General features: G+C 45.5%; 1 protein-coding gene across 1 annotated transcript in view; it reads left to right on the top strand.

The window, feature by feature from the left end:
- The window catches only part of LAMC1 (laminin subunit gamma 1), a 121,486-nt gene that overhangs the window by 68,291 nt on the left and 40,572 nt on the right, over window positions 1-12,623 (top strand). Inside the window, exons 2-3 of the mRNA XM_070768545.1 lie at window positions 6,825-7,129; window positions 12,325-12,455. Coding sequence (XP_070624646.1) covers window positions 6,825-7,129; window positions 12,325-12,455 — 436 coding nt within the window. The remainder of the gene's footprint in view (window positions 1-6,824; window positions 7,130-12,324; window positions 12,456-12,623) is intronic.

Genomic DNA, 12,623 nt, shown 5'->3' on the forward strand with positions numbered 1-12,623 from the left:
TGCACAACGTCCCCATGGAATTCTCTGAGCCGCACATAACAGAGAAGCATTCATGTTCCGCTGCAGTCAGTACTTGACTCCAGTTCTGAGACAGGAACGGTTTCTCCCCTACTCAGAGAGATTAGCAATACTTCACCATGGAGGGGGCTGATGCAGAATTCCTTGGCTCGACCCTGTGTGAACAGGGGCTGGATTCGCATCGTCCAGGCTGTGGTCCCTTCCTTGTCTATCAATCCCTTGGCCACATGCACTGTAGGGTTCAGAGCAGGAAGTATTAGTTAACTTTGTGTGCTTGGTTCTGAACATCTGCACCTGAATCTCTTTGTTTATGGAAGGGATGTGGCGGCGGGGGGTGAGGGTGGGAGGCAGCAGAACATTCAGAAGCTAAATATCTTCTCGAGGGTGTGTATCCAGGGTTAGTCTTCATGTGCATGAAGACGAGGTGGAGGGGGAAGACCTTCTAAGCTCTATAGTGGCTGGAATACTTTCCAGACAAGATCTTACGGATTTTCTTCATTGCTTGGCTTGGCTCCTTTACTTTGAAGTCGTTTTGTCTACTTTCGTGTGCCCCCAAGTTAGGAAGATAGTGTAGTAGCTGTCATTGGACTGGAAAAACGGAGACCTAGTCCTCTTTTTCTATTAAATGGTAGATGAATGAGACCTTCTTGCTCTGTCTACTGTGAAATGAGTAGGATGGACAGATAAGGAGCAGGGAAGTATAATGAGAGAGAGTGTGTTAACAAGCGTGTGGCAGGTCTCAACTGTAGTTGTTTAATGAAATAAAAACTAGCTCCTAAGTTTCCAATTCTTGATTATCCATGATTACAGGTAGTTCTAGATAACACAGAATATATAAGCCATGACTGTTCCACTCCACTTTGTGTATTTACTTTCTTATTTGTTTATTTTTGGGGCCACACCTCGAGGCATGCAGGATCTTCGTTCCCTGACCAGGGATCAAACCTGTGCCGCCTGCAGTGGCAGTGTGGAGTCTTAACCACTGGACTGCCAAGGAAATCCTTGAAGTAACATCCGTCCTGCAGTGTCCATCCATTGCATCTGTACAGTAGGAACTAAGTGCTTCTCTAGAAAATCACACCTCCTCGAAGCTGTCCGTGCCGTTACCTGGCAGCTTTGCCTCTGTCCTGTTTGTCTTCTTTCTCTTCGGTTAGCTTTCTGCTAGTTTCTGTCTTGGGTCTCCATTCTCTTCAGATATTCCCTACCTAACATTCTCCACAGGCTTTGCCCTCAGCCCCTTAGCAGGTACCCTTGCTTGTCACTGCACAGAAAAAATAGTCATCAGTTCGAATGCTTTCAATTTCCATCCCCTGCTGCTGCTGCTGCTGCTAAGTTGCTTCAGTCGTGTCCGACTCTGTGAGACCCCAGAGATGGCAGCCCACCAGGCTCCCCCGACCCTGGGATTCTCCAGGCAAGAACACTGGAGTGGGTTGCCATTTCCTTCTCCAATGCATGAAAGTGAAAAGTGAAAGGGAAGTCGCTCAGTCATGTCCGAGTCTTCGCGACCCCATGGACCAAAGCCTACTAAATCCCTTGCATTTGCACTCAGGTAGAAGGCAAGGCGCAGGCTTCCTCCCATATGGAGCCAGTCCTTTCACAGCGTTGAATCACATTCTTGTTTCCCAGCCTCTTTTCTCCAGTCTTTCCCTTTCTGCTGACTGGAACACGACAGCAATGTCTCCTTGTATCTTCTGTCACGTTAAAGGGAGGCATCTTCCCTGGCCCTGTACCCCTCCAGGTTTGCGGTCTTCTCTTTCTCCTCCACTTTATTGAGATGTCAGACCAGGTTGGCTGTACTTACTGTGTCGGCATTTCCACCACCTGTCTGCCATGGGTTCTCAGTTCCAGTTCAGTAAGATCCCTGCCAGTGGGACTATCCTCACTAAGTGCAGCAGTGACCTCTTTTTTTTTTTTTAATATAAATTGATTTATTTTAATTGGAGGCTAATTACTTAACAGTATTGTAGTGGTTGTGCCGTACATTGACATGAATCCACCACGGGTGTACCTGTGTTCCCCATCCTGAACCCCCCTCCCACCTCCCTGCAGTGATCTCTTTGTGGTGTGAAGCTAGTGGATGCTTCTTAGTCATTATGCAGATTTAAACACTACTGCTTATTTATTTCCCTCTTGGCTTCCATGATATCTGTACTCTCTGACTTGCCCTCCTCCCTCTGGTCTTCACAGTCCCCTCTGTCACTTCTTTTTCTGGCTGTGCTTTAAATTTTGATGCTCTTCAGCATGATTCCCAAAAGTCAGCTCACTTCTCACTCAACACTCCTGCCCTCTTTGGTCGCAACCATGGCAGTCTTCATTATCCAACTGCAGGCCAATGAGTCCTGGATCTTCTTTTAACTTTTGAAAAAACTAAAAAAAAAAATTTATTTTGGCCACACTGTGGGGCATGCAGGATCTTAGTTTCCTGACCAGGTATTGAACCTGCTCCCCCTGCATTGGAAGCTTGGAGTCTTAACTGCTGAACCACCAGGGAAGTCCTTGAATCCCAAATCTGTATCTCCATCTTAGATGTCTCTCTTGGGCCTTCAGATCATTCACATCCAACTCCCTACCAGACGTATTTTTTCCTGTCTCGGTGACCATAGACACCTTAAATCTTGTGTAGCCAAGATAGATGCATCTCCCAATCATACCCTTTGCTCCTGCCTCCAGTTTTGCTTAACCTCCTTTGTTATCTGTTGCAGTGGATGGTATGGTATGTCTTTCCATTTGGTTGTTTTTAAACTAGGAAACTGAATGTTATTCTTAATCCTACTGCCTTATGGAACACGTAGAAGGAACTTCAGCAATGAAACTGAATGTCAATTAGGGTGAAAATAGAGACGGCTATCGGAAATGACTTCTGCTCCCCTGCATCATTTACCAAATTATTATTGATATTGAGGTCTGCTAACTATATGTCTGAGAGACTGAGCATGCACACACACAATTGCATGTCACCCAAGTCCATTCATTTCTCTCTATTCCAGCTGTCCCTGTATCGAGTGCAGCCACTGTTAGCCAGGATTACTGCCACATCTTTCTAACAGTTCTTCCCACCTTTAGTCCTGTCCCTTCTAACCTGATCTCCACACAGTGGCCAGAATGATCTTTCTAAAAATCAAACCTGATCATGCATTTCTTGACGTAAATCCCTCAGTTAGCTTGTCAGTGGGAGTTGAAGTTGCTCTTTAGCATGGCCTCAGGCCCAGCATGCCCTGCTTGCTAGCTGCCTTGTCTCCAGCCACCCTCCCCAGTCCTAGCTGTACTCCACCCCTCTGTGTCCTCTGTTCTTTCATACATCTTGTTCCATCTGCCTGGACAACTGGTCTCTATTGGCCTAGCTAATCCCTCTGCATTTCTCAGGTCTTGGGTTTAGATGTCACTTCCTCTCAAAAATGTTTCTTGACCTCACAAATGTGGGTGAGGTGACTTTCCTCCAGGCTCCCCAAACCTCATGTCCTTCTCCGTCATAGCATTCATCACGTGGAATTGCAGTGGTAGGCATCCATGGCTGGGTTGGCTGGCCACAACACCGAAAGTCATGCATGTGTCCATCTTGTCATGTGGAATGTGGGAGCCTCCTTTCCAGATAGCCACAGACTGCCACCTCTTTCAACCGTAGCTAAAAGTTAGAATGAGAAAAGCAGCTCTGAAAATGAGGTGTGGGGAGACAGGGCCCGTGCCAGCAAGCTGGGCTGCTTCAGAGCTTACTGCTAGCAGAGTTGCTTTTCTGATGTTTGAGTGACCACATATTCCTGTTTCTTTCAGTGTGTGGCTTTGTGGTGCAGATGTTTGTCTGGGACACTGGATACCCAGATCCGTTTTACCTTCTCTCCTTTGATCCATCCTCCTGCAGATTGGGTTGCTAAAGAACAATGAAATGGCAGAAATGTAGACAGAACAGAAAAGCAAGGGTAATCTGTAGTCCAAAGATTAGTACGTAAGCCTTTGAACATCCCAAGCCACGTACTTATGAGTAACTAAATTGTTTTACCATTCCAGAATGTTTTAGATAGTCTCTGGAATACCATTGATACTGTATTACAACCTCGCCCTCATTCACAGGTGACTTCTTTACATTTTTGACACAGTAGATAGATACAGGTTCAGTTTGCATTCTTTTAACAGGAGTGTTGTAAGCTGTATTTGCATGACCTGTGTCCAAAGTGTTGTAGTGCTTCCTAGGTAGAAGGTCCAGGTTTGTGTTATATTCTCTGGCAACTGTATCAGGTAGGCCCTTGTGCAGTCAGGCTCTTGTGTGTGAACATCTCCAGGATCCTAGTTCAGGAATTCTCTTCTGTACTGTATTATAGTCATGCTTTCTATTTGTATGTTTCTGCTGTTTAGTTGCTAAGTCATGTCCAACTCTTTGTGACCCCATGGATTCTAGCCCACCAGGCTCCATGCGATTTTCCACGGCAAGAATACTGGAGTGGGTTGCCATTTCCCTCTCCAGAGGACCTTCCCGACCCAGGGATCAAACCCAGGTCTCATGCTTGGCAGGCAGAGTCTTTACCACTGAGCCATCTCTGATAATGGTATTGAGAAACAAGCCAGCTGGCCTAGTGTTCAACCAACGCAATGCTGCCAAAAACCTCAAAGCCTTAGCATTTATATCTCAGACTAGATTGAAGAGACAATTGTCTTTAAGCTCCAATTTCATGATTATATATACAATTATATATATAAACATATATATATATATAATTTCATGACTATATATAAAATTCAGGATATATATATATTATATAAACTCTGTATATAATTTTATAACTAATCAAGTATATGCAGATATGCAGAATCTTAGTTTGACCTTCCAACAACTCTTTGAGATAGGTGGCTCAGGGATCATCACTCTCATTTTTTTTTGTTTATTTTTGAAAAAAATTTATTGATATATAGTTGATTTACGATATTGTATTAATTTCTGCTATACAGCATGGTGATTCAGTTATATATATATTTTCTTTTTCATATTCTTTTCCATTATGGTTTCTCACAGGATATTGAATATAGTTCCCTGTGCTATAAGTAGGACCTTGTTATTTATCCATTCTATACGTAATAGTTTGCATTTACGAATCCAAAACTCCAAATCTTTCCCTCCCCACCCCCCACCTCCCCCTTGGCAACCACAAATCTGTTCTCTGTGTCTATATCATCATTTCTACAGAGGAGAAAGTGATGGACAAAGCACTAGAGATCCCACCGCTAGTAATTGAGGAGTCAGGATCTGCACTTCAGTCTTGCAGTGCCCAGTCCTGTGTTTTTTTCCTTCATGCATACATCTTTATGTTCAAGATCTTATGTGCGTGAATGCGTTTCATGTATATGGGTACAGTTACACCCCTCTTGTAAGATCTGGACCATAGAGTCAGATTTGGCTTATCTGATCAGTTTTATCCTGGATAAAACTGATTTGAAAAAGAGAGCCTGGACATCCCCACCCAGGTTGAAGTCACCCACTCAGTCCTGGATGGAGTAGCAGGGTGGCAACAGGCCTCCCTCACCCGGTGGAGGAGGGGCGCTCTGAGGAGTGAGGGAGAGGGGGTGGGGGGCCGGCTGCAGAGAGGAGAGAGTTGAGGAGATTCCAGGCCACACACGAGCATCACTCCTCCCCTGGGGGGCGGGTGGGTGTGAGGACGTGAGACAGTGGTAGAAGCCTCTCCTCAGCACTTGCGAGAGTGCAGGAACTCCTCCCCTCCAGGTCCTGGAGGAGGCTTCTTCACGGGAAGTTGATTCACACAGAAGAGACCCCCTGTGTCTGACACATCTTGTCCCCCGAAATATACAATGTGGGTCTGAGCAGGTAGGTGTGCCCGAGAAACCCTTCTTGACAAAAACTGATCGGAAGACCCATTTGTGAATGAATGGCGTTTAAAACCAGTTACACGTTATCTTTTATTTTTTTTATAATTATTTTAATTGGAGGCTGATTACTTTACAGTATTGTGGTTTCTGCCATACTGCACAATATCTTTCTTACCCACCTGAAGTCCTGCTGGCCAGCACCCAGGCTGGCCCAGCCGTCAGACCACGTTCTGGTCTGGCTGCCGCACGGCGCTGCCAGACCCAGTGACCGGGCTCCCAGAGGCACGACAGCCCGTTGGCTCCTGCTCCTTGCTGTTGTTCCCTGCTCGGCACTCATGTCCCATATATTCTCTTCTGAATACAGCTTTTTTAAACTGCCTTTCTCTTCTCTGTCTCTGTCTGTTTTTGTCTCTGTTCAGCGACTGGAGAAGTTTTTTTTCTTCATTCCTACTCAACTCCTGACCTTATCTCTCAAATTTCTTTTCCAGAATCTGGTAAAGAAAGAAAGATTAGTCCCGATGATACTCTTCTTGCATCAAGAAGAGAAATTAAAATGAATAAAGAATGAGTTTTTGAAAATCTTGGAAGTACCCAGAAGAAAGCTAGCAAATATTTTCCTTTCTGTCTTTTAATTAAGCTTTTGTAGAAGCAACAGCATTGAGGATAAAGTGCACTTTTTCACTTAATTTTACTTTCACTTCATAGTATAAGTACATAATATACTGTCAGTTTTCCTGGGAAGCAAAATTTCAACAGCACACATCATAAATGGGCTTTTCTGAGCCAGCTTCTGAGCCCAGGGAAAACACGCAGTTTCCAGGCTGAGAACGGCCTGTCAGCACAGCCAACGCGTCGAGCGTTCCGGCACCCTCTTAGTCTAGTTGCGCAGGGCGGTTTGTGTTCTCTTTGTCGAGCTCCAGAGCAGAGTGGGGATGGAGGAGGGTTCTTCGCTTCATCCACATGACTTACAAGCATCCACGTGTTCGCCCCAACAGGAAAAGCGTTTGACATCACGTACGTGCGCCTCAAGTTCCACACCAGCCGCCCGGAGAGCTTCGCCATTTACAAGCGCACGCGGGAAGACGGGCCCTGGATCCCTTACCAGTACTACAGCGGCTCCTGCGAGAACACCTACTCGAAGGCAACCCGCGGCTTCATCCGGACGGGCGGCGACGAGCAGCAGGCGTTGTGCACGGATGAGTTCAGCGACATCTCTCCTCTCACTGGGGGCAACGTGGCCTTTTCCACCCTGGAAGGAAGGCCCAGCGCCTACAACTTCGACAACAGCCCTGTGCTGCAGGTAGGCACCGGAGCTCGGCGGGGTGGCCGCTGGGTTGTTCCCCATGCGGGGCGTGGGAAGATCATCATGGGGGGGGGGGGGGGGGCAGCCCGCGTGCCCGCTTTTGGAGGAAGGGTCAGGACAGACAGCTGGACTTTATTCTGCTCCCCAGTGTACTCTTAATAAGTGAAGGAAAGTAGTTTCGTTCCTGCTTCCCCCTTGATGTTTGTTCTTGTGTTTGCGTGCACATGTATCCTGGCATGTAAACTTTACAGATATTTTTAAATGCTGAGCAATTTTAACTTGCATCTCTGTACTTGCAGTGGAAATATTTTGCTCCTCTACCTTCCTTTGGAAGGAGGGTATTTGAATGAATTTGCTGGGTGTTTTTTTTTTGTATCCGGTCTTACCTCTTTGATTTGACAAAATAAAAAAAAAAGGCTTTTAATGTTGGCAAGAGGGAACAACTGAAATAAGATGTTTAAGAACTCTACCTTCCTTTGCTATTTTTAAAACAGTTTTTATTTCTCTTGGGCTGTGCGGGGTCTTTGTTGCTGCCTGGGCTCTTCTCTAGTTTGATGAGCGGGGGCTACTCTCGCTTGTGGTGTGCATGCTCCCCACTGCAGTGCCTTCTGTCGTTCCTGGGCAGGGGCTCTAGGGCGCGTGGGCTTCGGTGGTTGCAGCACATGGGCTCAGGAGTTGCAGTTCCTAGGTCTGGACCACAGGTTCAGTGGTTGTGGTGCATGGGCTTAGTTGCTACCTGGCATGTGGGATCTTCCGGGATGAGGAATCAAACCCCATGTCTCCTGCATTGGTAGGAGACCAATTCTTTATCACTGAGCCACCAGGGAAGCCCCCTTTATTATTTTACAGGGAAATATTGGTTGTCTGGCACTGTTGCCAATCATTAAAAAACTCTTCATCACCTAAAAGCACTGGTTTTTATGTCGAGATGTGAATTTAGCTACCCTGGTGTAGTGCATAAGGGTGGTGATAGAAACTTGTCCCTTTGTGGCAATCTCAGAGTTCTTTTTTCATAAATTCTGTGTGCATGTTCCTTATGCACTACAATTTGGAATCTTTCTGTATTGCCTAGATGTCTGTGACCTTGTCTTATGTTCTGGCTGCTGATTTTGGAGGGGCAGATGAGTGTCCTGCCACCCTCAGCACATTCACACCGATCAGAGGCTTCCGTCACGCGGCTGAAGCTAACATCTAAATGGGGGCTGCCCATATTAATTTGCTGGGACTGGATGTGGGTTTGCAAGTGCTCCATATACTTTATGAAGAGCTGTTGTGACTTCTAAGTAGGGAATGCCCCTGTTTTTCTGGGCGTTGTGCCTTTGTAGCCTCTCGTTCTCTCTCTTTGGAATTTTTTATGTTCAAGGACTCTTTGTCTAATTTGCCTATGTGGCTTTGGACAGTGGGAACGGCGAGACTATATTCTGTCTGAGTCCAGTTCCTCCCTTCCACTGTACTTCTGTTGCTTGCTGGGGCTTCATAAATCTTAATTTTGGTAAACTCTGAGGGTTCTGGTGAGTAGTGAGTAGGTTTGCAAAGGCCTTTCAGAAAATTTCTTTCAATGGCAGGAAGATGTATTCAAAATAAAGGGCAGAAAGAATAACTGACTCTAGTAGATGAAGAAACAGATTACCTAGGGGAGAAATAATCTACAATTATTCGTTAAAAAAATTTTTTTTAATTTATTTTTAATCGGAGGATAATTGCTTTACAGTGTGGTGTGGGTTTCTGCTGTACAACAGCGTGAATCAGCTATAAGTATACGTGTGTCCTCTCCCTCTTGAGCCTCCCTCTCATCCTTCCGTTCCCACCCCTCTGGGTCATCACGGAGCACTGAGCTGGGCCCCCTGTGTTACTCAGCAGCCTCCCACAAGCTAGCCGTGTCATGCATGGCAGTGTACGTACGTCGATGCTACTCTCTCAATTCATCCCACCCTCTTTTTCCCCTGCTGTGTCCACAAGTCTAAGTTGATCAACTGGCATATGTTTCCTGGCTTTGATTCTTTCTACACAAGTTATTGTATTTTACTGTCTTGGAGAGGGACCATGTAGTCAGTAGGAAAAGCAGTGAGGTAATGTGACTGTGGTTTTCTCGCCCCTTTGCTAACTGTATGCCTTGTTGCTGCTGCTGCTGCTAAGTCACTTCAGTCATGTCCAACTCTGTGTGACCCCATAGACGGCAGCCCACCAGGCTCCCCCATCCCTGGGATTCTCCAAGCAAGAACACTGGAGTGGGTTGCCATTTCCTTCTCCAATGCATGAAAGTGAAAATTGAAAGTGAAGTCGCTCAGTCGTTTCCGACCCTCAGTGACCCCATGGACTGCAGCCTACCAGGCTCCTCCGTCCATGGGATTTTCCAGGCAAGAGTACTGGAGTGGGGTGCCATTGCCTTCTCCAATATGCCTTGTTAGCTTGTCTTAAATCAGTTCCCCAGCTATAGGAGTTCTGATGTTTCTTATTCTTCATGCCTCAGAAACTCATAAGACTAAATGTGACAGAAGGCTGTGGGCATTCGCCAATAGATTTGGTCAGTTGGTATCCTTATGCAGAAGCATCAGTTATGTGTCTCTGGATATAAGAGCTCTGACTCTGATATACAGCTACCAAGGAAGGGTAACTGATCTGCCTGGTAGCCAATCTGACAGTGAGGACAGAGGCAGATGGCTCCTACCCTCCCTGCTCCTTGCGCCTCCCTGTAAAAGCTGTGATCTCTCTGAAACCTTCCTGGTTTCAATGCTGAATATTACTGAGCATGTAGTGATGTATAATAATGATTAGCATTTATTATAGCACTTACTGTAGTGTGCCATAGTATGCCAAGTGTTGTTCTAAGCCCTTTAGATATATTAAATATATTAACACATTTAACTCTCCCAATAACTGTAAGGTAGACACTTCTATTATCTCCATTTTACAGATGAGGAATCAGAGGCCCAGAAAAGAAAAAATCACTGGCCCCAAGTTACACTATTTCTAGCCACTAAACTGGGATTCAAAACATGAAAAGTCTAGTTCTAGAGTTTGTTTTCTTTAAGATGCCCATTGTGAAAGAAAAAGTCTTAGATTCAGCTCTTGAGAAGCTTTTATTCAAGAAAAGCTGTGATAAAGTTGAAGCCTGTCAAAGATGCAAGTGCTAAACACAGAGATCTGTCCAGCTATTTACACTACAGACGGCTAAAAGATTCCTGACATTGTGACCGTGAGTGGGAGTTGTTATTGGAGTTCCAAGTTTGGATATGGTGAAATCACCATCTCTTCTCCTTTCTAATTATACATGGAGGCTTCACAGAGATTAGCCTTGATGAGCTCTCTGTGTTGTTCTATCTGCCAGGTGTTTGGCATGGAGTAAGCAGTGATTCTTAATCAGGGGTGTGCCTCCCTGTCTCACGTGAAACCTTCTGAAAACAGATGCCTTCGGCTCTGCACTTGGCTGGTTACGTCTGTGTTGGTGATGCTGAGGTGCAGTCCCAGGAGAGAACTGAATGTGGGCGTGGCACCTTTGGGTCATTATACGTAATACACCACTCTAAAACTTAATGGTTTTAAACAGCCACGATTTCTTGTTTCTCATGATTCTGTGTCGGCCTGAGGTCACTCCCTGGCCAGTCAGCTGGGATGGGAGCTGGGTTTATCCTCTCCCTGTCATCTTATCTCCTCAAGGAGGCTAGACTAGCCTTCTTCATGTGATCGTGAAAGTATTCAAGAGGGTAAGTCCCAGGGCATGCATATATATCAATTTTCTGCCTGTGTCACATTCACTGATGTTTCTTTGGCCAAAGCAAGTCACACTGTCTAGAATCAGTGTGAAAAGGGAATACACAGGGCTTGGTCACTGGCAGACATGATTCCTCGGGATTACCCCAGATGTAAACATCTGACTAAAATGAGCTCAATGAAAGGGCATTTATTATATGCACTCAGAGCTCATAAAACCTCGGGGAAAACTGTGTAACCTCCCTTCTGGTCCTCTGCCATCATGATAGACCTGCCATCTCGATCAGTTGTAGTTTCTGCCAGTCTGCCCATTTGCTTGTTGTTCAGCGGCTAGGTCGTGTCCAGCTCCTTGCCGTCCCATGAACTGCAGCACGCCAGGCTTCCCTGCCCTTCACAAGCTCCTTGAGTTTGCTCACACTCATGTCCATTGAGTCAGTGATGCCATCCAACCATCTCATCCCTTGCCGTCCCCTTCTCCTCCTGCCCTCAATGTTTGCAAGCATCAGGGTCTTTTCCAGTGAGTCAGTTCTTCGCATCAAGTGGCCAAAGGATTGGAGCTTCATCTTTGGCGTCAGTCCTTCCAGTGAATATTCAGGGTTGGTTTCCTTTAGGATTGGCTGGTTTGTTCTCCTTGCTGTCTAAAGGACTTTCAAGGGTCTTCTCCTTGGTGAATGTTAATCTGAGCACCAAGTATATGCTAACCAGCAGTGAAATGCAGTGAACAAAAACAAAAAAATTCCTGCCCTGTGGAGCTTATAATCTGATGTGGCAGTGGTGGGGTATGCAGGTGGTGGTGATGGAAACAGGCAATTTTAATAAAATAGTGATGGGAGGTAGGGAGTTGGAGGTGGTGGTGGTGGTGGCAATTTTAGATAGCCCGGCCAGGGAAGGCCTCACAAGAAGCGACATTTGGGAAGGGTCAGGACAGAAGAGTACATCTGATTGGTTCAGGCCAGTGTAATGATTGATTGCTTTGTGCTGGGAAGTGTCTCCCAGATCTGTAGTAGTGGTTGGGGTAGAAGGGAAAGGGAGATGGAACAAGATGGGCAGGGGGAGACAATGACCAGCATATTGAACGCGGTTGTGGCGCTTTGTGAACTCTGTTGGCTTCTCTAGGCTGGCTTTGGGGTGCGGATATAGAGTGGAGAGACGGGACATGTGTATTCAGTACCTAATGTATGCTGAGTATTGAAAAGCGTATTTCATTTAAGCCTTTCTACAGCCTTGTGACGAAATTAATATTATTTCTGCCTTGGGGGATTCTGAGTGGTGAAGTAACAACTTAGATCCAAGAAGGGAAGATTCAAGGAGAAAAATATAAGGATATTAAAGGAAGTCTTTGAGTAGTATAATAGATTTAATGCCAGAAGAAGACATAAGTTAAATGACACATAAACTGTTTAGAAGATTTTGTCACATACATGTCTCTTACAATAATTCAGTGCCTTTACCGTCTTTTCTGTGTTTTTATTTTCTGACAGGAATGGGTAACTGCCACTGACATCAGAGTAACTCTCAATCGCCTGAACACTTTTGGAGATGAAGTGTTTAATGACCCCAAAGTTCTCAAATCCTATTATTATGCAATCTCTGATTTTGCTGTGGGTGGTAGGTAAGTAAGCCATTAAATAACCTTGAAAGCCATAGAAGCTTTGGTGTAGGAGTGAATGCAGCCACTTATTTACAAGGGCATTAGTAATGTTGTTAGACCTCATTATCCTGGAAACAAAGTAACTAGGTTTTCCAAAACCTTGTCCAATCAACACATTCAGTTCAGTTC

The sequence above is a fragment of the Bos indicus genome, chromosome 16 (genome assembly GCF_029378745.1).
Source record: "Bos indicus isolate NIAB-ARS_2022 breed Sahiwal x Tharparkar chromosome 16, NIAB-ARS_B.indTharparkar_mat_pri_1.0, whole genome shotgun sequence".
NCBI lineage: Eukaryota > Metazoa > Chordata > Mammalia > Artiodactyla > Bovidae > Bos > Bos indicus.